The following is a 26,319-nucleotide window of genomic DNA, read 5'->3' on the forward strand; positions in this document are numbered from 1 at the left end:
GTGAAAGGAAAGAGAGTGAGACGATGTGAGAATGAGTGAAAAGAAGTGGGAGAAAAAGGGAGGAAAGAAAAATAGACAAAGAGAGAACACAAATAGAAACGAGGTGATTTATCGAATGAGGGAGGAAGAAGGTGAAGAACAAGAGACTGAAAGAAACTTGATATGTATAAATATATATATATATATATATATATATATATATATATATATATATATATATCCAAAGAGAGACTGAGGGAGGAGAGGTACATGAGAACAGAAGAGCAAAAGAAGAGAAGGACACAGAAACACACAGATGGAAATAGAATGAAGGGAGGAAGAATGTGAGGAAAGGAAGTGAGTGAAGGATGTAGGTGTGTTTTCCTTCTTATTAGAGGAACAGAGGCAGCAGCAGTGAGCGATGAGGAGACGGAGAGTGGGCGGAGAGAGAGAACAATTTCTTCTAAACGTTCTCCAGAGAAAAGTGACAGAGGATGAAAGAGGACGAGGAGGAGAGACGTCCTCCATGATGGACAGGTGAAGGATGAGGACGAGGAGCAGAGAAGGAGGAAGAAGACGAGCAGGAAGACAAGCAAAGAATGAGGAAGAGGAGCAGAGGATGAGGAAGAAGAGCAGAGGATGAGGAAGAAGAGCAGAGGATGAGGAAGAAGAGCAGAGAAGGAGGAAGAAGAGCAGAGAAGGAGGAAGAAGACGAGCAGGGAGACGAGCAAAGAATGAGGAAGAGGAGCAGAGGATGAGGATGAAGACGAGCAGGAAGACGAGCAAAGAATGAGGAACAGGAGCAAAGAATGAGGAAGAAGAGCAGAGGATGAGGAAGAGGAGCAGAGGATGAGGAAGATTCTTTCATCTACTGGATCAAACTTCTCAGATAAAGGAGAGAAACTTTCTCAGAATTAATTAAACAAATTACTGCTGATAAGTTGAATCCTTGATTGACCAAATATCCCTTTCCTCAAGTCCTCAAGTCCTCATGTCCTTGTGTCTTTGTGTCCTCATGTCCTTGTGTCTTTGTGTCCTCATGTCCTTGTGTCTTTGTGTCTTTGTGTCCTCACAGAATATCAAGGACAAGGATTATGACTTCTGGTGACTAGTAGTTCTTTTGATTACCAATGTTGATGCACTTATTGTAAGTCGCTTTGGATAAAAGCGTCTGCTAAATGACTGTAATGTAATGTAATGTAATGACATATTGAAATATTGAAATCCTGACGTTCTTCTTCGTATGAGAAACAAAAACACGGACGCAGAGCCGGTCTGGTCCTCGTGAGTCAAAGGAGACGAGTCCTTCAGCCTGCTGAGGACTCCTTGAGCACTAGAGAGCAGAAGGTTCCCTCACAGCGCTCACCTGATTCTTTAAAGGATGGCATGTTTAAGGTGTAGTTTAAAATTAACACAATGAGCTGACTTGTTGGTTGATATTTACTGAATGAGCTAACCAGCTAGCCCCGCCCCTTCCTGTCTCATTGGCCAATGAGAAAGAACACTGAGCGTAGATCTGTAGAGACCTCTTCTGGAGAGTATTACATGTTATCTGATCTGACTGATGGCTGTAGATCTTCATGTGAGGTCTCAGGAGACACATTGCATCTTCATTTTGAAGGTGTGACTTCAGCCTCAGGTCTGAGCCTGAGTCCACCAACGAAGAAGAAGAAGAAGAAGAAGAAGACGAGTAGAAAGAAGAGCCTGTCTGCCTGAGGGAAGAGAAACACGACGGCTACAGACCAATCATGAGACGGAGTCTTGAGACATGTTTCTCTTTGGGATGGAGTTTTAGGAATGCGTGTCGGTGTTTAATACTGACCCCGCCCCCCCCCCCTCCAATCCATGACCCAAACAAACCTCACACTGATTGGATTGACTGAGATCCAATCAAATAAGGAATTCTTATGTAACCAGATTTAGGGTCTGCACATCTACAAAGCACACACACACACACACACACACACACACAACACACACACACACACAACACACACACACACAACACACACACACACACACACACACACACACACACACACACACACACACGCTTGTTCAATCATGCAACAATCCCCCCCGCTCACACCCACTGGCACACACTGTGTGAGTGCATTTTGGGAAATCCGCCTTCTAAAGAAGTGTGTGTGTGTGTGTGTGTGTGTGTGTGTGTGTGTGTGTGTGTGTGTGCGTGTGTGTCTGTCTGTGTGTGTGTGCGTGTGTGTGTGTGTGTGTGTGTGTGTGTGTGCGCTATATGACATCACAGCATCGGCCCGGCCCCGCACACCAAACTGAGTTACCGTGGTTACGGCAGTGGAAAATAAAAACAAGCCTCTCAGGACTTCAGAGGATTATGTAAAATCAGAAGCTCAGCTGAAGTTGTGAATGATCTCGTTTCAATGTTTCACATCACTCTGAACAGTGTCTCCAGGTTCTCCTCCTACAAGAAGAAGCTTCTTAGAACCTCCGCTCACACCGAGTGACCCGGAGCATGTGTTGGCGAAGGGGAGAGGACTGGAGCGTTGACACTCACCCCGTTGGCTCTGCTCATGGCCTGGTAGTAGATGCTGTAGCTCTTAGCCGGAGACAGCGGAGGGTTCCAGAAGCCTCCGTAGCTCTTGTTGTCTCCCACCGTGAACGGCTGCACCACGGTGAGGCTGGAGGGGCTCAGCTCGGCCGCCATGTAGTAGGAGGAGTCCAGGGCGGAGGCGTTACGGAAGCCCACCGGGGCGGAGAAGCACTCGGGGGCCTCGGGGGCGGAGCGGCGGGTCTTGGACTTACGCTCCTCCTTCACGACGAGCTGGTAGGAGCTGGAGACACGGTAACGCTGTTATTATTATTATGTGAATACTACGAGTGTGTGTGGGGGGGGGGGGGGGGGGGGTTTGTGTGTGTGAGTGTGTGTGGGGGGGGCATGAGGAGAGGAGTGTGTGTGTACATGTGTGTGTGTGTGTGTGTGTGAGGTGACAGTCTTTCTTACATTCATGTATGTTTTTATATTGATAAGATTAGATGTTTCTCTATCTGCCCGTGTGTGTGTGTGTGTGTGTGTGTGTGTGTGTGTGTGTGTGTGTGTGTCTTTGTGTGTGTGTGCGTGTGTGCGTGTGTGTGTGTGTGTGTGTGTGTGTGTGTGTGTGTGTGTGTCTGTGCGTGTGTGTGTGTGTGTGTCTGTGTCTGTGTCTGTGTCTGTTGTGTGTGTGTGTGTGTGTCTGTGTCTGTGTGTCTGTGTCTGTGTGTGTGTGTGTGTGTGTCTGTGTCTGTGTGTCTGTGTCTGTGTGTGTGTGTGTGTGTGTGTGTGTCTGTGTGTGTGTGTGTGTGTGTGTGTGAGGCTCCTTCAGCGGTCAGGACTAACCCAGCGGCCCTCTGCAATTACCTCCGTCCTCCACGCCGAGAACTCACTTCACAATTATACGCAATTAGGGAAATGTGTGTTTGTGAGGAGAGCGGCGGTCGATGATCCTCGGCTCCCGTTTGGCAGATTTCATAAAAGATAATTGCTGATGACCGAAGATGATTCTCTCTCTCTCTCTCTCTCTGTTTCTGCCTTTCTGGAGAAATATCCATCTGAAACTAACGACCCTCTGAGCGGCTCGAGGGATGAAGCCGAGGAAGACAACAGTGTGTGTGTGTGTGTGTGTGTGTGTGTGTGTGTGTGTGTGTGTGTGTGTTTTCATGCTTATGTGTGAATGAATCATCTGAGCTCCTGAACTTCAGAACAAAGACAAAAGTAAACATCACGTTTCCTGTTAAAACATCACACATAAAGCAACAGATGTGTTCCTTTAAACAGGAAGCTTTTATATTAATATATAAATATATTAGTGCTCGGCAACGATTACAATTTTAATCACATTGTTATGTGTATTGTGTACTTTTTAAAGTACTGCTGTATGAACAAAAGTACAATCAGGTTCTTTTTAACAGCAGTATTCTTTACACAGTAGTTATAATACAGTTATAATGATTGTGATCATAGATATTCAGACGGTGTTCACTACTTTATATTATGTATATATATATATATATATATATATATATATATATATATATATATATATATATATATATATATATACGTATATATATATATATATATATATATATATATATATATATATACGTATATATATATATATATATATATATATATACGTATATATATATATATATATATATACGTATATATATATATATATCTATATATATATATATATATATATATAGATATATAGAGGAGGATATATGTATATATATATATATATATATATATATATATATATATATATATATATATACATATATATATATATATATATATGTGTGTGTCTGGTGATGAATGGTGGAGTATTAACAGGAAGCCAGTGACCCACACTCAAAGTCTAAATTGAAATGATAAATATTCTCTTCTTGTCGAAGCTGAAGTTCCCTGAAGGAGACGCAGAATTATGTTCTTCACTACAACGACATGATGGGATCACATGTTCAAAGAAGTTTAATTAAAAATAAATAGAGGAGGAGGAGAGGAGAGGAGGAGGAGAGGAGGGGAGGAGAGGAGAGGAGAGGAGAGGAAGAGAGGAGAGGAGAGGAAAGGATGGGAGAGGAGAGGAGAGGAGAGGAGGGGAGAGGAGAGGAGAGGAGGAGAGGATGGAAAGGAGGGGAGAAAAGGAGGGGAGGAGAGGAGAGGAGGAGAGGAGAGAAGAGGAGGAGAGGAGGGGAGGAGAGGAGAGGAGGAGAGGAGAGAAGAGGAGGGGAGGAGAGGAGGAGGGGAGGAGGAGGAGAGGAGGAGAGGAAGAGAGTAGGAGAGGAGGAGAGGAGGAGAGTAGGAGAGGAGAGAAGAGGAGGAGAGGAGAGTAGGAGAGGAGGAGGAGAGGAGGAGAGGAGAGAAATAACGGAAGTAGACAACATAACGTTACATAAAAGTTAGGATTAGTTAAGTTAGTTGAGATTCAGGTGAGGAGGTACCTGATTGGTGCTCCTCGTGAGTGGGCGGGCTTCAGCAGGATGGTGATGGTGGTCTCGGTCTCGTTCATTGGAGCCTCGGACTCGTACTCCGGCATCATCGGCGCTGATGGTCAAAGACAACATGGTCATGACTTCAGTCACGGTGTGGCTTCATCGCTGACACGCTGTCGAATAATGATGACGTCATCACGCTGTCACAACTGAGGTGACATCACTCCGGACAGTGACCTGTCACCGTGGTACCGTTACCAGATCGATATATATATATATATATATATATATATATATATATATATATATTACACATAAAGCTGTGAACCTCAACATGTGAAAAGAGCTGCTCCGCTTCAGATCAACACCGATCAATCATGAGATTAATAAACATGGAGGCGACCTTTTTATGACTGTCACAAGAAGACTCAAATAGAGTCGTGAATACAAAGACACAGGGGGAGAAGGTGAGACAGAGAGACAGAGACGCCGTTTTTTCTGCCACAAAAGACGGCGGCTGCTCTTTTTGTTTCCGTCGTGCCGTTGACATTTCGTCTGGACCGAGGCGGCGACGCAAAACCAACGAGAAGATATGAAAAGAGTCGCTCAGACGGAGACAGGCGGCTTCTTTCACGGAGCGATTATCCTCATAACGAGAGTGCGTCACGGCGCCTTTTGTGCGTTTGGAGAGCAAAGACCATCAAATGTCAACAAACAAGCGCTTTTTCTTTTCTTTTTTTTTAAGGAGCAATTGTGTGAGTACGAGGAGGCGACCCCGACCTGCTATCTTGGTGGAGATGCGGGTGGTGATGGGCGGGCCGAAGCCTTTGTTGGTGGAGGCTTTGATGGTGAAGAAGTAGGTGGTCCCCGGGTAGAGGCCCACGAACAGGTGGAGGGTCTCGTTCCTCAGCTTGAACACCCGGCCCCTCTGGGTGGTGAGGTCGGCGCTGGGGTCCAGCGAGCTCAGAGCCTTGTAGGTGATCTGGAGACACACGGAGACACACGGAGACACACGGAGACACAGCTGAAATTGATGGACTTCAGGGGGACAAAAAACCCCACAGAAAACAGAGAAATCTTTATTCTAAAGATATTATAGGAAACGATGACTCAGTGTTTATTTTAGATCGTACATTTAAATGTGACTAAGTCCAGTTTAAAACCCAGAGACACTAAAGAAGCTCTTCAGCAATTCTGCTGTTAAAAGAGCCGTCAATGTTGCTGCTGGCAAGGTTCCACAACAGACGACTGTCGACGCACACGCACACGCACACACACACACACACACACACACACACACACACACACACACACACACACACACATGGTAGTAGAACACTGGAGGACAGCTGTCATCGTGAATGACAGTCAGCACAAAAGAGTATTGACTGGTAGAAAGAAAAAGAAAAAACATTAATAGCAATTCAACCCCAAACACACTTCAACCCTTCACAAAGTGTGTGTGTGTGTGTGTGTGTGTGTGTGTGTGTGTGTGTGTGTGTGTGCGTGTGTGTGCGTGTTGGTCGTTGAAAATAAAATAACCAGCTCCATAAAGCGTGGAGCGATGGAGGACAGAGACGACGCGAAGGAACCAGAAGGCGTTCGGTGGAGCAGAAAAAACGTCCGCCGACGTCGACGTTCGCCCAACGTTCAGAGCTGAAGGACCTTCGTGTCTCCTGTCACTTGTCTTCTGGGTTTGGCTTCTTGATGAGGGCAGCAGCAGCAGCAGCAGCAGCAGCAGCGTCGAGTTCCACAGGAAACCTTCACCAACAGCAGGACCGTGGTTACACAATCACTGGATATCCACAAAGTCCACCTCAGACTCACATTCTGATCGGACTCTAACTTCCTGGTCCACTAAAGTCTCTCTCTGTGGTTCTCCCTCTGGATATCCAGCTGTCTTCTGTCCATGAGGTCAAACATAAAGCAAAGCCTTCATCTACATAAAGATCTGGAGGAGCAGCGTGGAGCTGATCAGAGGAGTCTCTCCGTGTTCATATCAGAGCTTCTCCTCTGGGTCCACGGAGCCGGCGGCGTGGCGTTTAGCGCGCGCTAGTGCATGTGAGCGTGCCACAGCGGTTGCAGATGATGAGGTGTGTGTGTGTGTGTGTGTGTGTGTGAGAGGATCTCAGCACTTCACACTTTTAGACACCGGGTGTCTCTCGTCTCTCCATTAGAGGACTCAAATCAAAAGCACTGAGAGCTGGAGGCCTCAGCAGGACTCAGGCTACATCCACACCACCACGTTTCACAAACCATCTCCGTCCACACGGTGATCCAGATGATCTCCGTCCAGACTGAAAACCAATATCACGTGACTATTCACGTACACTGGGCGCGATGGTGCCGGTGTAAACAGGAAGTAGATTGGTTGTTAAGTTAAGTTAAAAAAATACGAGTAGTCTTTAATAATGAACGGTCGTGTTTGATTCTTAAGATCTTCTCTAAAATCTTCCTCTGTGAACTCAAACAGACACGTTTAGTGAAAGTTTTAGAAGTTTTATTTTTCAGACTTCAGCGCTGCAGGTCTTTATCTATCGCTCTCTTACCCTCTTAACCTAAAAAGTGGTTACGGTTAACTTAACCTAACCTAACCTAACCCTAACAAGTGGTTACGGTTAACCTAACCTAACTTAATCTAACCTAACCTAACCCTAACAAGTAGTTAAGGTTAACCTAACCTAACTTAACCTAACCCTAACAAGTGGTTAAGGTTAACCTAACCTAACATAACCTAACCCTAACAAGTGGTTAAGGTTAACCTAACCTAACTTAATCTATCCTAACCTAACTCTAACAAGTGGTTACGGTTAACCTAACCTAACTTAATCTAACCTAACCTGACCCTAACAAGTGGTTAAAGTTAACCTAACTTAACCTAACCCTAACAAGTGGTTAAAGTAAACCTAACCTAACTTAACCTAACCTGACCCTAACAAGTGGTTAAGGTTAACCTAACTTAACCTAACCCTAACAAGTGGTTAAGGTTAACCTAACCCCCCTCACAGTGAGGAACCTTATCCGACAGAAGACGAGGCTCTAAAACTAAAACATGTTGAATCAATAGATATGTATTCTGACTGAGACAATAAAATATCTTCTGTTTCATCTACGCTGCAGTTTGGCTTTGCTCATTTTATTAGTCATGAATAGCTCTCTATATTTTTATGTTCTCTCTCCCTCCTCCCTCTCTCTCTCCCTCCTTCTCCATATTACATCTCTGTTTTATTTCTTTGTCCATTGAGTTACCCCGTCTCTATTTCCTCCATTTTCTCTCTTTTAGTGATCTACTCACCCATTCTGTCTCTCTCTCTCTCTCTCTCTCTCTCTCTCTCTCTCTCTCTCTCCACACCTCTCCCCCTCTCTCTCTATAGTTGATGTACTTGGAATCGGTAGAGCCATAAAGCTCAGGTTGTTTTATTGGTCAATGAAAAGGCAGGCATGCAGTGGGGCATTGCATCTTGGGTAATAGAGTATGAGTCTGTGAGGGATAACTCAGCGGTGTGTGTGCGTGTGTGTGTATGTGTGTGTGTGTGTGTGTGTGTGTGTGTGTGTGTGTGTGTGTGTGTGTGTGTGTGATGAGAAAGTGAAGGAGGTTAAAAGAGGATTTAGGTAGAAAAGAGAAAGAAGAGGAGAAGATAGAAATATATGGGAGAGTTTAGTTATAGTTAAGAGATAAAAAATACACGTTTTTATTTCTACTTAAAACATTTAAAGACATTTGTTAAAACTTTGTCTTTCTTAAAAGTCAAAGCTGAAAGAGGCTACGGCATTTTATATAACCTGTCAATACAACAGTTATAACTGATCCATTATAAAGGGTGCCTTATCGTGTGTGTGTGTGTGTGTGTGTGTGTGTGTGTGTGTGTGTGTGTGTTTGCAGATACCGCTGCATGTGTTTGTCCACGCAGGAGATTGATGTCGGTGAGTAGCCGTAGCTTTTACCTAGCAGCCCTGTTTATCAAACACACCACAGTGCACAGTGTGTGTGTGTGTGTGTGTGTGTGTGTGTGTGTGTGTGTGTGTGTGTGTGCGTGTGCGTGTGTGTGTGCGCGTGTCTTTTGAGCTACAGCCAAGTTTAATGGAAATAAACAATGTTTACGAGGCTCTGTTGTGGGATCGCTGTTGAAGAAATGCTATTTCAATTCAGTTTTGTCATTTTCCATTTTTTATTCTCTGTGCTCCCGTTTGTTTTATTAGAATATATGCAGCGGCTTCATTCCTCTCTGTCTCAGCGCCGCTGTTCTCCGTCCCGTTGAATTAAGTTCAGTGTGAGAGCCCCCCCCCCCCCCCCCCTCCTTCTCTCTCTACGTTTTCAGCATTTAGCAGATCCTCTCAAGCGAACGCGGTAAGCTTTCACTTCCTGTGACTTCGGTGACGGGAGTCTGTGAAACACAATCAATGACGAATAAACTGTAGCGGGACGCGTCCTGTCCCGCTCATTAGCCACATTCTCCAATATGAAAAGAGAATATTTCACGCCACACATCCTCACATCTAGTGCATTTAAATATGTGTTCTGAAGTTCCAACATAATAAATATTAATCTGTCTCTGCTCTCAAAGTCTTTACTAACTATGTCAAGACACAATATTCACAACATAAAATCCTCTCCATCTCTAAGCTTCCCAATGTGAATCCATATATATATATATATATATATATATATATATATATATATATATATATATATAGTTGTAATAGATACAACCTGAATAAACTTGTCTCTCTTCCTGCACCTCCTGCCTCGTCCTGTTCTGAAACTTAGTCCAGTTCTGGAGGCGTCTACGCTTTTAGGTTCCATTTCTGTTTTTAGAAGGTTCCATTTGGGACAGACTGTTCTCCTGCTTCCCGGCTTTAAAAATGTCAAGACATTCTAGGTCACTACGAATAGAAAGGCAAACACAAACGCTAATACTAGAAGACGTGAGCACACACGAATGAAAACACACCGATCCAAAGATGCACACGCAAATAAAAGGTGCACACGCAAATAAAAGATGCACACGCAAATAAAAGGTGTACACGCAAATAAAAGATGCACACGCAAATAAAAGATGCACATGCAAATAAAAGGTGTACACGCAAATAAAAGGTGTACACGCAAATAAAAGATGCACACGCAAATAAAAGATGCACACGCAAATAAAAGGTGTACACGCAAATAAAAGATGCACACGCAAATAAAAGATGCACACGCAAATAAAAGATGCACATGCAAATAAAAGGTGTACACGCAAATAAAAGGTGTACACGCAAATAAAAGATGCACACGCAAATAAAAGATGCACACGCAAATAAAAGGTGTACACGCAAATAAAAGATGCACACGCAAATAAAAGATGCACACGCAAATAAAAGGTGTACATGCAAATAAAAGGTGTACACGCAAATAAAAGGTGTACACGCAAATAAAAGATGCACACGCAAATAAAAGATGCACACGCAAATAAAAGGTGCACACGCAAATAAAAGGTGCAAACGCAAATAAAAGGTGCACACGCAAATAAAAGATGCACACGCAAATAAAAGGTGCACACGCAAATAAAAGGTGCAAACGCAAATAAAAGGTGCACACGCAAATAAAAGATGCACACGCAAATAAAAGATGCACACGCAAATAAAAGGTGCACACGCAAATAAAAGATGCACACGCAAATAAAAGATGCACACGCAAATAAAAGGTGCACACGCAAATAAAAGGTGCAAACGCAAATAAAAGATGAACACGCAAATAAAAGGTGCACACGCAAATAAAAGATGAACACGCAAATAAAAGGTGCAAACGCAAATAAAAGCCAACGATGCACACGTAAATACAGATGCATACATGCATGAAAACACAAAGGGGAATGGGATATTTGGTGTTTTTTTCCTCATCCCACGTCTCAATTGTTCGGTACAAGATAAGCTAACTGGAGGAAGGAATAGCGACAGACAATAGACCTCTATTGTTCTCATCGAGTCTTGATAAGAGAGAGAAGGACGGAGCGACATGAGGACTAAATATAGCCCGATACAGTTTCGGGGCCGTAGTATTGTTCTCGCTGAGATAAACACACACAGGAGAGAGATGGAACAGGACAATCTAGCTTCAGAAATAGCCGAGCTGTTAATCGCAAACAAAAGGCCTCCGTCTCTAAATCAGGCCGTCCAATCAGCAGACGCGAGGCAGAAGTGAGGAGCGACTGACAGGAAAGCTCCGACCCAAAGTTCACCTCGCAAAAAAAAAAACGCATCGCGGTCGACACTCTGGGCCCCCCCCCCCGAAGAGGTGATCAGAGACGGAGCGTTCAAATCCGTCTGGAAAGTCAGCCGCCGCTGACAGTTTTGACGGGGAAACGGCCCGGATCGTCTTCTCGCTCGTCTGACAGCCACGCGGCTACTTCCTGTCAGCCGAGTGGAAGACAAGTGACAGAAAGAGCGCTCTCCCTCTAGATGCTAATGTGGGCCACACACACACACACACACACACACACACACACACACACACACACGCCGCCGCTTCGCTGCCACCAGAAGAACCCTCCGCAGACTGGCAGTGATTTACGAGGCGAGAGAAACAGACACAACCCCTCGGCTTGTGACTGAAATCTGTGTTGTTACTCTGCTTTGTTCTACTTTTGCATTTCGGTATTAACAGAAGCACGCGGAGCTTCGGTTGTATATATGTTCAAACACACGCTCTGAGCACAGGGTCAAAGGTCAGAGCCACAGATCCTGGACGTGTTCCTCTAGCATGCTGTTACCGGAGATGTGGATATGAGAGAGAGAGAGAGAGAGAGAGAGAGAGAACAGATCATGTGTATCTGTGTGTACTGAGAAGAACAAAGTCAAACAGAGGCAATAAAGAGAGAACCGAGGCCTCAGCAGCTAGGAAACACGGGACGAATAAAAAGAGGAATATTAGAAATGAAGAGCCGGAGATGTCGGGGGAGGCGTAAGCGCCTGCTGAGACGCCGCTTGTAGGTTTTTTTTGGGCTTGTGGGGCTCTCGGGGTCGTGTGATTGGCCGGATGAAATGGGGAGGAGTCCTGATTGGCTACGGGAAGACGGAGCGCTTGAGAGATTAAAGCCCGGAGCACAAACTGTGTGTGTGTGTGTGTGTGTGTGTGTGTGTGTGTGAAGTGATTCTGCTGGAAACAAAGCAGCTGACTTTTCCTCTAAAACAGAAGCACACACTTTTAATTGATCTCCGTCTGATTCTGGACTTAAATGGACCCAATATATCCAGAACAAGTTCAGCTCAAACTATCACCGTCATGTTGTGGCTTCAGTACTTGCCTGAAGGTTTTGGTTATTATGACACTACCTGGTTTAGAGGAAGGTCACCATGAACCATGAAGACCTGGTATCTCATCAGTGGTCATGGATTTGTAAGGATTTATTCATTTAACCTCCCGTGTTTAATATCGATGGCCCGATCAATCAACCGACTGCGTCTGAAACCGATTGAAGATCTTTAAACCCATTATTGTAAAAGTCTCTCCAATCCCACCAACAGACCTGGTGCCTGGTTTGAAACCGGGTTCAAGTGCAGCCTGCGTTTTAAGAAGATCAGATTAAAACTAACCCGGGTCTAATCTGCCCCGTTCAGGACGGGAACCTCTTGAAACGAATCCTTGTGGATTAGAAGTTTAGATTGGCTGAGGACTCGTTGATCGGCCGTTTGTCCGAAAAAGGTCTTCTGTCGGCTAAGAATGAGAAGATCCCGGTAAAACCAGCAAAACCTCGTCGTTAATCTAATCTAATCTGCTGGATCTCAGAGGTTTCTGAGACTTAAAGACTTTTGTTTCGCGCAGCAGTTCATCCCTTGATCCAGGTCGGCAGACGAATCCATATTCAGGGACGATCGTCGATGCTCGCCATGTGATTTATCGTCGTCTCCGTTTCCTCGCAGGATCATGGAAAAGATTTCTGATGATCAAATCCATGTTTTTCTCTCCTCCCTCCCTCCCTCCCTTTCCCCCCCCCAGACATCATTTATCTCCTCTCACACGAAGAGGACAGGGGGGTGGGGGGTGGTGGGGGGCCTCCCTTTAGATCTCACCCAGATGTATCCTTTAATCCTGTAATTAGCTGTAATTATAGTAATAGAAGCGGGAGATGAAGTGATCATATTTGCACACAGAATGAATTTGTGTAATCGTGCCATAAGATGAATAATAGTACGTTTTATCTCCTCTCCTAGTCCTCTTTCTCCTTACACTACCCCCCCCACCCCCGCCCCATTGTCCGAGGTCTAATTCATCTGGTCTTCCTCCAGAGCGGCGATGGGGGACATGAGTGGAGACAACAGAGCAGCAGAGGAACACAACAGGAGCCCTTTAGATGTCGCAGATGATGCCTTTAATCCCGTCAATGGCTGCAATTATAGTAATTATCTCTAATAGCCGCGCTTTGTGTCGAGCCTCCGATATGTTTAACACATGAAGCCGAGTCGTGCCGCCGCCTCCTCCGCCTCGCATTTCACGTTAATAATGAAACGCGCACAAAAACAAGAGTGTGGTCCAAGCTGCGGCTCCGGGTCTAACGGAGGTCTCAGAGAGGACGGTGCTGAGAGGACGGACCGGAGAGACATAGAGGCAACTGAGCCAGAAGAACCTTTATTCTCACATCCAGCTGGAAACCAAAAACAAGCGTCACGATGCCGCCGTGATCTTATATATATATATTTACTAAAATATGAATGCGTTCTAGTCATGGATCCCTGATAATGTGAGAGGACAATAGATGTGTCTTTAATGCAGAGACTGTTTTATCAACAAAAATAAAAGCTTTTATTTTGTAATCATTTGAATTGTGCTTTTATTTAAATCAGCAGCATAGATAGATTTAAACCAAGTAAAGGGACATAGTTGATGATGATAATACATATTTATTATTTTATACGATCATATAATAGGTTGTGTTTATTAGCTACAGGCCTATTAGAAATGTCCTCTGACAATAATTGTGATTAAAATTCTAAATTTCATATTTTCGAATCCAAATCAAACCGTTTGGTAACGGCTGCTTCGTCCGTCCTCTAGAGGCTGCTGAGATGTTTAAAGTGAGCAGATATTAGTATAATAACATAATAACATAATAATAGTTGACGCAGCAGTGTGACACCATCACGTCTGCTACACTCAGAACAACTGAAACATCTCATTGGTTTAAACAGACAAACTGCTTCATGACTGAGGTATCATGGAAATATCCTTTCACACACACACACACACACACACACACACACACACACACACACACACACACACACACACACACACACACACACTCACACACACACACGTAGACGCTCCATCACCTCCTAAGTGACTTTCTTTCTCACACACTCACTCAAAAACTTACCAACTTATTTGGTACTTCACCCTCTTTCCCTCTTTCTCACTCACACACACACACACACACACACACACACACACACACACACACACACACACACACACACACACACACACACACACACACACACACACACACACACAGAGACTCTCTAATAGCCCTGCCAGGTCTTGGTGTGAGGTGTCTGCTTGATGCAGTGATATAAGAGGCAGACAGGAGGCAGAGGACGGGTCAATAATTCATTAGATAGAGGGCTCAACTCAACTTCAACCCGAATAAACCATCTAGAACCCCCCCCCCCACACACACACACACACACACACACACACACACACACACAGTCACAATCCATCTCTCTATCTCACTCACTCCAAACGTTGTCTCAAGGACTGTCGAGGGATAACTTTCCCTTTGTCTTCATTGCCAAGCCCAACTTTTCTCTTTCTTCCTCCGTGAGAGTTGAGACATTGTCCTCCGAGCTGCTGCTGAGAGTTCTCATCTATTCCAGGACTGAACTCCAGCGTGATGCTAATATGACCTGGCAGCCGAGTGACACTTTAAATATGACAAAACAAGGAAACACCATCCAATAGATTGAACCCAGGATGGATTCGTCCAGGGAGCCTCTAAAACATCTTCACTTAAAACGTCAACCTACAAACACTCATCAGGACAAATCAATCAACTCAATATTTATACATATATATATATATTATCATTGATATTGTTCAGCGTATCCAGATGCATTACGTTAATTATTGTTTTTTTCAGTATTGACGACACTTCATGAGGACTCTCTGTGTCAAAGAGTGAACCTGATGGAGGGCTGTAGTGTAATAGATTACACAGGTGAACCTGATGAATACTCTCTCTATATATAGAGTATATGTTCATGTTCATGTTGATGTACTCTGTGACTGACCTCGTACAGAGTGATGACTCCGTTGGTCTCGTTGGGAGCTTTCCACTGAATGAAGATCTTCTCTTCGTACGGAGTATTCTGTAGAGACTCCATGGGCACCGAGGCCGGAACTGTAGAGACACAGAGAGAGAGAGACCACCATGTTATCAATATGTTATCTATATAGATATATATATATATATATATATATATATATATATATATATATATATATATATATATATATATATAGATATATATATATATATATATATATATATATATATATATGACAGAGAGACCACCATGTTATCAATATGTTATCTATATATATATATATATATAGATATATGACAGAGAGACCACCACATTATCAATATATATATATGACAGAGAGACCACCACATTATCAATATATATATATATATATATATATATATATATATCTATTTATATATATACATATAGATATATATATATATATATATATATATATCTATATATATAGATATATATAGCTCTATATATAGATATATATGACAGAGAGAACACCACCAATACATACATGAGTCTGTGTAATACTCTACATTATATTCTCTCTTTTATTTATATATATCAGGCTTATTTATTAAAATAAACTAGTGTTGATGATTTAAATCCTACTCTGTTGATTCAAGGAAAACAATATTTAATGTCACACTTTATCATTATTATTTATTATCATTATTTATTATGTATTATGTACTATGTATTATTTATTATTTATTTACTATCATTATTTATCATAATTATTTATTGTTTATTATTTATTATCAGTATCTATTATTGAATATTTAATATTTATTATTTATTGCTCTTCAATCAAGTGCATTCGATTTTAAGATCTATGTGTTAAATTTGATGCCGCTCAAAAGAAAGATGGCACTTGTAGTTATTTTTGTAGTTCTTTTTTGTAGTTCTTTTTTGTAGTTCTTTCTGTAGTTTTTGTGGACGAAAGTGGACACAATAAGAAACGTAAAGCCAGTTTGATGTTTGATATCTGGTCCAGCTGTGGCCTCTGAGCTCCAGCTCTGAAACACGCGACCAGGTGGATTGATCAGGTGACTGAGCATGTGCTTCACAGTGATGTCACTGGTCACGTGATCACAGGCTCCAATGCACCGATGGTCCGCCTACAATCACCCCACCGCCCACTGGAGCAGCACTCTGTTGGTTTACGGTCAATTTATATTTAACGCGTGTGAGTAAAACAGAATACAGCTATTTACTGTTAAACCTGTAAGACTCCACTCAGCCAATCACAGGCGGGCTGTAGTAAATACCTGTAAGGTAGAACGAATCAGATCTGCTCTCTGCTACCACACACACACACACACACACACACACACACACACACACACACACACACACACACTCATTATAGTAAAATCTACCTCGTAACAACAGTGTGTGTTTGTGTGTATGTGTGTGTTTTCAGTAGGAAAACAGCTTTCACACATCTTTAAGAAGAGGTGTCTGACACCTTGTCAGGGAGTGATGCTGTCAGAAACACACACACACACACACACACACACACACACACACACACACCTAGAACACATTAATGCACACTGAGAGGTGAGAATTGTCGTAAATGTTAAGGAGGAGACAGACGATACCAGGAGGGACAAATGACTGCAATGTGTTAGAAAGTGTCTCTGTGTGTGTGTGTGTGTGTGTGTGTGTGTGTGTGTGTGTGTGTGTGTGTGTGTGTGCCTATCACTTCGTATGTTTGGAGGTCTCAGGTCCAGTCATTCTGACATTGGAACAGCAGAGTACTTGATGACATCATCACCTCAGTTGGTCGAATGAGTTTCATCGTTTTTTTTACTGTATTTCTACGATCAAACTAAATATGACAACCCTGCAATATATACATATTTATATATAGACAGTATATATATAATTATATGATTATACATATTATTGTGTATACACACACACACACACACACACACACACACACACACACACACACACACACACACACACACACACACCAGCAGAGTGTCAGACTGAAGACTGTTGTTTAGTCATTCTGAGGTGTTGATTAAGACTCCAGCCTGTGCAGCATATCAAATTACCTGAACAAAGAAATGCAATTAGAAGCTGCCATTTTATTCAAAACCTTATCACTCACTCACTCACTCCTGTGTGTGTGTGTGTGTGTGTGTGTGTGTGTGTGTGTGTGTGAGTGAAGGTGTGTGTGTGTGTGTGTGTGTGTGTGTGTGTGTGAGAGTGAAGGTGTGTGTAGGTGTGTGTGTGTGTGTGTGTGTGTGTGAGAGTGAAGGTGTGTGTAGGTGTGTGTGTGTGTGTGTGTGTGTGTGTGTGTGTGTGTGTGTGTGTGTGAGAGTGAAGGTGTGTGTAGGTGTGTGTGTGTGTGTGTGTGTGTGTGTGTGTGTGTGTGTGTGTGTGTGTGTGTGTGTGTGAGTGAAGGTGTGCGTAAGTGTGTGTATGTGTGTGTTCCTCACACAGAAGAAGACAGGCTTCATTGAAAAGATAACAGCAGCTGTAACACATTAATCATAACTTCATTAACTTTCACCGTGATGCACAATGAAGGATCTCTTTATTAAGACAGCTCTGTGTCTGTGTCTGTCTGTCTCTCTGTCTGTCTGTTTCTTTGTCTCTCTGTCTGTCTCTGTGTGTCTCTCTGTCTGTCTCTGTGTCTCTGTGTCTGTCTCTGTGTCGCTCTCTGTCTCTGTGTCTCTCTCTCTTTCTCTGTCTCTTTGTCTGTCTCTCTGTCTCTGTGTCTCTCTCTCTTTGTCTCTCTCTCTGTCTCTGTCTCTGTGTCTCTCTGTCTCTGTCTCTCTGTGTCTCTCTGTCTCTGTCTCTCTCTGTGTCTCTCTGTGTGTCTCTGTAAAGGGGAACTCCTGGTTTCCATAGAGACCATTTCCTCCCCAGATCTAACTGTTATTCAGCCGTCTTCCCGTTGAGCTATTGGACCTGATTGGACCCATTTTCATGTGATAACAGTAACACTGTTATTATTATTATTATTACCATTATTATTATTGATAATATTATTATTATTATTATTAGTGGTAGTAGTAGTAGTACTTATTATTAGGATTATTATTACTATTACTATTCATACTATTATTATTATTACTATTGTTATTATTTTTAGTAGTAGTATTATGAACAGACATGTGAAGTGTACTGATTCATCATATCTATATTTGGGTGGGTTCATACTTCACTCATGACTTTGAAAATAGTGACATCATGGCTTCATATCGTTTGTTTTCATCGTTTCATAGAACAACATTTGATTCTCGTGATTCTGGGATTCATTACGTCTCGTGTTCACACGTGAAAACATGGATAATCTGTGGTTTATCAATACGCTCACAAAGATGTCCTCCAAACAAACACACGGCGATGAAGAGGAGCACAGATTAAGATGAAGTCTCTGTGACACGGTTCAGGATTACAGGACTGATGGGCTTGTTGTTCACTGTGTTGAACGGTCAGCTGGTGTTTTCTATGAAAATCATATTTGAGATGAAGATTTTGTATTAATCACGTTAGGATCCGTCTTCGAACACTGAGCGATCCGTCATACAACAGATTATTAAAGCGTATTAATAATGAAAAAACATAAAACAAGCTGCTTGTTTGTTCTCTTCTTCTGTGATCTTAAGAAAAGACCCAGCAGTTATTATTATTACATATAAAAGACGTCTCTTTAAAAGGACAGAAACACAAACAGAGCGTTTGAATATTTCATATCTGAAGACTTTGAACAGTCTGAGAGGATCCAACCTCATGAAACCACGATTATCATCAAACACACCATCTCTTTGTTGCTCTATTAAAACTGATTTCATTCAGACTCAATAATCTGAGACAAACTCACTAAACACTGAAGGATGTATAGATTCACACATTCATGCAGATGTTTCAGATGTTAGTAAGAAATGAAGAAATATGGAAGTAAAGAACAAAACATATTTCATAAATGTTCTATCTATTGATTATAAAGAAAGAAAGTAAAGCAGGTGATTCTACAGTTTGTATGATGTCTACATTTAGAGTGTGTGCGTGTGTGTGTGTGTGTGTGTGCGTGTGTGTGTGTGTGTGTGTGTGTGTGTGTGTGTGTGTGTGTGTGTGCTGAAGAGGTGACGTCCTCTGGTTCCTGTGTGATGAACACGAGGCTGTAAAGAGCCGACGGCCACCTGGCAAACAGGTGAGTCAACGGGGAACAATGAGTGGACATGACATCTGTCTCTGAGGCAAGTGTGTGTGTGTGTGTGTGTGTGTGTGTGTGTGTGTGTGTGTGTGTGTGTGAGCAGATGAACAGCTGATGGACACAAAGATGCATCAAATCACAAAACAGATGTGTTTGATGTAAAACGTCACATGTTCTCCTCGTCTCATTTAGCCATCGGAACTTTCTGACTTATATTATATCATAACTAGTGCCGGGCAAGTTAACGTGTTATTATCACGTTAACACATTAATTAATTAACAACGACAATTATTTTATCGCGCATTAACACACCGTTTGTTTGTTGCCCAAACAAACGGTGGAGGAGTCTTCATCACTACGTTGATGCAGCGTGTGGAGAAGTAGAGATAAACTAAAGACAACCGGAGATCTCCGGGTAACCATCGTCACCTCTGAATTACGGTGCATTATGTTGATGAACAGTGGGAGCTGCGTTCACATGCTCTGACTGTCATGAAGACAGAAGACACACGTTTTGATGAAACGTGTGGAACATTTTATTCATGTTCCACAGCAGTGGAACGTTTAAATAAAGTCACACACTGAGCACAGATATAGAAATATAACTGATACTGTGTGAAGAATACTGCTGTTAAAAAGAACCTGATCTGTTTAAAGTGATTCAAACCAAATGTTATTGTACTGTTGTTCATATAGCAGTACTTTAAAATAAAAGTGAGCAATACACTACTTTTGAAATCATTATTGAACTTTACGCATAACAATGAGATTAATCAAGATTAACATTGTAATCGTTGCCCAGCACTAATTATATTATATCATATTATTATATATTTAATTTATTACGTTGTGTTATATTATATTATATTGTATTTATTTAGATTTCAGCATTTGAAAGTGATTATCTTTGTATCGACGTTCAGCAGAACAAAAGCAATCAGTTTGTAGAACACGGAGAAGCACCACTTCTACAAGAAGGGAGGGGCCAGATTAAGTGTGCGTGTGTGTGTGTGTGTGTGTGTGTGTGTGCATGTGCATGCTAATATGTAGTAAATGTTAACAGCAGCAGCTTCCAGAAGGTAAAACTATTAAGATTCAAACCGGAGAAGATTTTCCTCCTGAGATTCTGTTAGAAACTTCATATCTCTGCCTCTTCACAAAGGTTAAAGTACATCTATACACAAAACAGCATGGAGCAGTGTGTGTGTGTGTGTGTGTGTGTGTGTGTGTGTGTGTGTGTGTGTGTGTGTGCGTAGCTTCATTTGCAGGAGCCCCAGCTCTATAAAGCCATTACCGTCCAAATAGCAATTAGCCTCCGTGTGAACAATCGCTGTTCTGTTCCCTAATTACTGAATTACAACCAGGAGATTAACGACGGTTAAATAAAAAACAATTAAGAACAAAACAATTAAGGCTTTTTTTCCCCCCTTCTCCCCGGTCATGTTAAGTCTTTTTAGAGGCTTGTGTGTGTGTGTGTGTGTGTGTGTGTGTGTGTGTGTGTGTGTGTGTGTGTGTGTGTGTGTGTGTGTGTGATATTGGTTATGAGACGAGGAGGAGAGATTTGAGCCCCGAGGAGCGAACACATGAGAGAGTTATGTTTTCATGCTGCTTAGCAGAAGTCGCTCTGACGGATCTGAGCTTTTACTGCAGTTCATCTCCGACATGTTGTTCAGAGAAATGAGAAGCATCAATGAATTATTAGAGGCAGGCAGTCTGAATCAGGAGAACACGGAGCCCCCCCGGAAAGGAAACAGGAGTTTACATCATCTAAGCCGCTCGGCTTCATCTATATTTGAGCGATGATGAAGTGAGTCAGCACCGAGGGGCAGAAGCGGTGAAGACGGCAGGAATTAAACCTGTGATCAAACAGGAAGCGTCTCATAATGAGGCAGACGGGTTCGCATCGCTCGCGTCTGACTCTCTACAATGAGGACGGGATTCTTGGATCATCAGTATATTTATTATTTATATGAATGATTTGTGGAATGTCTCAAAAAGCAGACGACGCAACGTTCGTTCTCCCTCATTCAAAGATGAATTCACTGATTATGGAAGCTAATGCTGGTTTAATGCTGACAAAAATCATACAAAATCGAACTTGAGTCTGTTGAAATGCCTCAAGTGTCGTCTAGAAAAACCCTGTTTGAAGAGAGTTTGAGTGAACATGTGACTGTAATCTATTTATGATCTAATCTACTGGACCAATGAGGAGGGTCCACTCACCGTCCTCCTCCGTCTGTTTGACGATCTCCTCGCTCTCCTTGCTGCCTTCCGGGTTGGCGAGGACCAGACGCAGTCTGACGGTGGTGAAGGGCCTCAGGCCCCTCAGGGTGTAGTGGGACGAGGTCTGGATCAGCTCCTCCGCTACAAACTCCTGCTGGTTGAACACATACTGGTACTGGACCTGGAACACAGAGGGAGAGCGGGACCTTCATGACACCGTGACCGACACATGATCTGTAGTTACTACACATGTACAGTAACAGTCACATGATGTGCAGTAACAGTCACATGGTGTACAGTAACAGTCACATGATGTACAGTAACAGTCACATGGTGTACTGTAACAGTCACATGATGTACAGTAACAGTCACATGGTGTACTGTAACAGTCACATGATGTGCAGTAACAGTCACATGGTGTACTGTAACAGTCACATGATGTACAGTAACAGTCACATGGTGTACTGTAACAGTCACATGATGTGCAGTAACAGTCACATGATGTGCAGTAACAGTCACATGATGTACACTAACAGTCACATGATGTGCAGTAACAGTCACATGATGTACAGTAACAGTCACATGGTGTACTGTAACAGTCACATGATGTGCAGTAACAGTCACATGATGTGCAGTAACAGTCACATGATGTGCAGTAACAGTCACATGGTGTACTGTAACAGTCACATGATGTACAGTAACAGTCACATGATGTGCAGTAACAGTCACATGATGTGCAGTAACAGTCACATGATGTACTGTAACAGTCACATGATGTGCAGTAACAGTCACATGATGTACTGTAACAGTCACATGATGTACAGTAACAGTCACATGATGTGCAGTAACAGTCACATGATGTGCAGTAATAGTCACATGATGTACACTAACAGTCACACAATGTACTGTAAAAGTCAAATGATGTGCAGTAACAGTCACATGATGTGCAGTAATAGTCACATGGTGTACTGTAACAGTCACATGGTGTACTGTAACAATCACATGATGTACAGTAACAGTCACATGATGTGCAGTAACAGTCACATGGTGTACTGTAACAATCACATGATGTACAGTAACAGTCACATGATGTGCAGTAACAGTCACATGATGTACAGTAACAGTCACATGATGTGCAGTAATAGTCACATGATGTACAGTAACAGTCACATGGTGTACAGTAATAGTCACATGATGTACAGTAACAGTCACATGGTGTGCAGTAACAGTCACATGGTGTGCAGTAACAGTCACATGGTGTACTGTAACAGTCACATGGTGTGCAGTAACAGTCACATGGTGTGCAGTAACAGTCACATGGTGTACTGTAACAGTCACATGGTGTGCAGTAACAGTCACATGGTGTACTGTAACAGTCACATGGTGTGCAGTAACAGTCACATGGTGTACTGTAACAGTCATATGTACAGTAACAGTAACAGAGTGTGTTTACCGTCAGGTTGTAGCTGTGGCAGCGAGTCACTGCGTACCCAAACGTCTCCCACTGGATGGTCAGCTGACGGGCTCGGACGTCCACCACGTTGACGTTCTGGGGACCGTGGACCGGATCTGAAAGAGAGACGGACAGAGAAGAACGTTCATTTATCAGGAAACACAGCATGTTGATCCTTCTTCTGTGGAGAAACTCTTTATTATTATTATTACTATTAATATCTGAACGTTCAGTTACAAGATACTGTCTCAAGCTGTCTTTGACATCTGATCAGCTGAGGATCCAAAATGTGTTTTTTACAAACTAATCACAAATAATTCTTCAACATTTATCCACCAATGATTTTTCATATCAACATGTTTCATAAATTGAGTAACTCTTCAGAATCATGAATCACGTCTTCTCTAATAATCTAACTCACTGAGCCCCAGAAAGAGATATTTTTAATATTTCACTCACATTCCACAGGAGCAGAATGTTGACATTCATGTTTCTATGAAGCTCAGTGTCTCTGTGAACTGGATCAGTGGATCCATTACTGGGACACGCTGAGTCATCACAGTTCACATTTAGCAGTTATCACACACACACACACACACACACACACACACACACACACACACACACACACACACACACACACACCATATGTCGCAGGTTTGAACCCCGACTGACTGAACTCTAATCCGATCTCTCTGTCGGTCTAATCAGTTCACTGCATCGTCAGAGAAGATACTACGAGATGTTGAGTGAAGATGAGCTGCTCTTCTTCAATGAAAACTTTAATCACAACGTGTGGAAAGAACAGAGACACAGGAGAGAAGAGTATCGTTCATAAAGTTATTATTAAGTTTATTGAAGTCTGGCGATAAAGATCCTCACTGTTCTGAGCTGGTAGAGTCCTTGAGCAAGGCACTGACTTCACTGATGTTTGACTACAAACGTTCACATGACTAAATGTGTCCATCAGGAACATTAAGCATCTTCTTTCTTTTCTTTCTCACACAAATATTACATTTAAATGGTAAAAACTAATTGATGGCTCTTAAAATAATTGCTCAACCTATGAAACGTAACCCTTGAGGGTGATTATGAGATTGTTCAGACAAGCCGCTTAAAGTAAACATAAGATCAGCTTAACGAGACACGATTAGACGGAACATGGATGATCCGTCTCAGGTCTTCAGATGGACCGGATGTCTTTAGGGTTCAGACTCCAGGCTTCCATGTGGTGCCCTTAAAGTGTCTGAGTCTTTGTTTGAAGACAAAGCCGAGCAGTAATCTGGAGAACAAAAGGCAGCGATGGACCGGCGTTCTGAGCCAGGACCGCTGTGGGGAGGGGGGAGAGGTCACCACATGACCCTCAGGTCGTGGGGGGGGGGGGGCCGAACCTGTAATCAAACACATCAGTGACGTTCCTTTAGCGATTTCTCCGTTAGAGAGACATCATCGCTCGTCACTGAGCCGCAGAGACTCAAAGGACTCAGCAGGTTTTCTACCAACAATAGTCATGAATCAGTGCAAAGACGCCGAGCATGTTTCCTAAATGAGATTATGTTCAGAGGTCTGGAGGGAACAACGCAGCAGCTTAATCTCTCTGTTAGCTATGATGGCGGCTAATCTCTCATAATCTGGTCTGGGATCAGCAGGAGCTCCTCTGATCATTTCTGTTTGGGGGGGGGGGGGGGGGGTGTACACGTATTACTGCACAATCACACTGAGAGGAAGAAGGGTTATGAATCATAACTTTGTTTATACGGTGAGGTCGATGATGATGAAGATGTCTCTCAGGCTGCCCTTGGTCCTGACAAATGCCACATCTCTCTCCTCCATCCTCAACCCTTCAGCCTCCTAAAGTCATCTCTCCTCCGTCCTCAACCCTTCAGCCTCCTAAAGTCATCTCTCCTCCATCCTCAACCCTTCAGCCTCCTAAAGTCATCTCTCCTCCGTCCTCAACCCTTCAGCCTCTTAAAGTCATCTCTCCTCCATCCTCAACCCTTCAGCCTCCTAAAGTCATCTCTCCTCCATCCTCAACCCTTCAGCCTCCTAAAGTCATCTCTCCTCCGTCCTCAACCCTTCAGCCTCTTAAAGTCATCTCTCCTCCATCCTCAACCCTTCAGCCTCCTAAAGTCATCTCTCCTCCGTCCTCAACCCTTCAGCCTCCTAAAGTCATCTCTCCTCCGTCCTCAACCCTTCAGCCTCTTAAAGTCATCTCTCCTCCATCCTCAACCCTTCAGCCTCCTAAACTCATCTCTCCTCCATCCTCAACCCTTCAGCCTCCTAAACTCATCTCTCCTCCATCCTCAACCCTTCAGACCAGGACCTGGTGAAGCAGGGTGTTCTGTCAGGTAGAGATCTAGTTCAGACCAGGACCTGGTGAAGCAGGGTGATCTGTCAGGTAGAGATCTAGTTCAGACCAGGACCTGGTGAAGCAGGGTGATCTGTCAGGTAGAGATCTAGATCAGACCAGGACCTGGTGAAGCAGGGTGATCTGTCAGGTAGAGATCTAGATCAGACCAGGACCTGGTGAAGTGTTTTGGGACGCCGTTCTGAATTTGAAGAATGAGCAGCAGAAATGGAGCCATTAATCCAGAGACTTTAGGGAGCCGGTCCAGGGAGGTGGGAGGAGGGGAGGAAAAGGAGGAGAGGAAATCAATCTTGCTGCCTCCCTATGCTCCCCCCTCCTCCTCCAGGTTGCTCTCTTGTTTTCATCTCTTTATTTCCTTGTCTCCTTATGTCTATCCTCTGTCCTTGTTAAGAGTTTATTTCTCCTCTTTTCTTTGTCACTCTGTTGTTTCAAAATGTCTGTTTCCCTCCATCATCCCCCCTTCATCCTTCTTTCATCTCGCTTTCATTCCTGCTTCTTCCCTCCATTATCCCTCCTTCATCCCTTCGTCTTCCCTCCATCATCCCTTCTCCATCCCTTCTTCTTCCCTCCATCCCTCCTTCTTCCCTCCTTCATCCCTAATTCATCCTTCTTCTCTCTCTCTCTCTCTCTCTCTCTCTCTCTCTACCTCCGCTGCTCTCTTCTTCTGTGTTTTTTGTGTTGAAAAAAGGCAAAAACATGAAAAAGAAGAGTAGAAGAAGAGTTGGTGTCACAGAGACACGGAGAGCTTCACTTCCCTCTGGGAGAAACACGGCAGGGACAACGTTCTGCTTCCAGGGTGTGTGTGTGTTTGTGTGTGTGTGTGTGTGTGTGTGTGTGTGTGTGTGTGTGTGTGTGTGTGT

The 26,319-nt window shown here is 43.1% G+C and overlaps 1 protein-coding gene across 12 annotated transcripts in view; it reads right to left on the reverse strand.

The window, feature by feature from the left end:
• The window catches only part of ptprt (protein tyrosine phosphatase receptor type T), a 204,831-nt gene that overhangs the window by 93,456 nt on the left and 85,056 nt on the right, over window positions 1–26,319 (reverse strand). For all 12 annotated transcript variants that reach the window (XM_068722019.1, XM_068722016.1, XM_068722018.1 and 9 more), the window contains exons 9-14: window positions 23,092–23,207; window positions 21,639–21,819; window positions 15,202–15,311; window positions 5,713–5,914; window positions 4,942–5,044; window positions 2,513–2,789 (exon numbers count right to left, since the gene is read on the reverse strand). In XM_068722019.1, coding sequence (XP_068578120.1) covers window positions 2,513–2,789; window positions 4,942–5,044; window positions 5,713–5,914; window positions 15,202–15,311; window positions 21,639–21,819; window positions 23,092–23,207 — 989 coding nt within the window. The remainder of the gene's footprint in view (window positions 1–2,512; window positions 2,790–4,941; window positions 5,045–5,712; window positions 5,915–15,201; window positions 15,312–21,638; window positions 21,820–23,091; window positions 23,208–26,319) is intronic.

Source organism: Cebidichthys violaceus, unplaced genomic scaffold, assembly GCF_023349555.1.
Source record: "Cebidichthys violaceus isolate CVI_PGR_0920_01 unplaced genomic scaffold, fCebVio1.0.p SCAF_29, whole genome shotgun sequence".
In the NCBI taxonomy this organism is placed as follows: Eukaryota; Metazoa; Chordata; class Actinopteri; order Perciformes; family Stichaeidae; genus Cebidichthys; species Cebidichthys violaceus.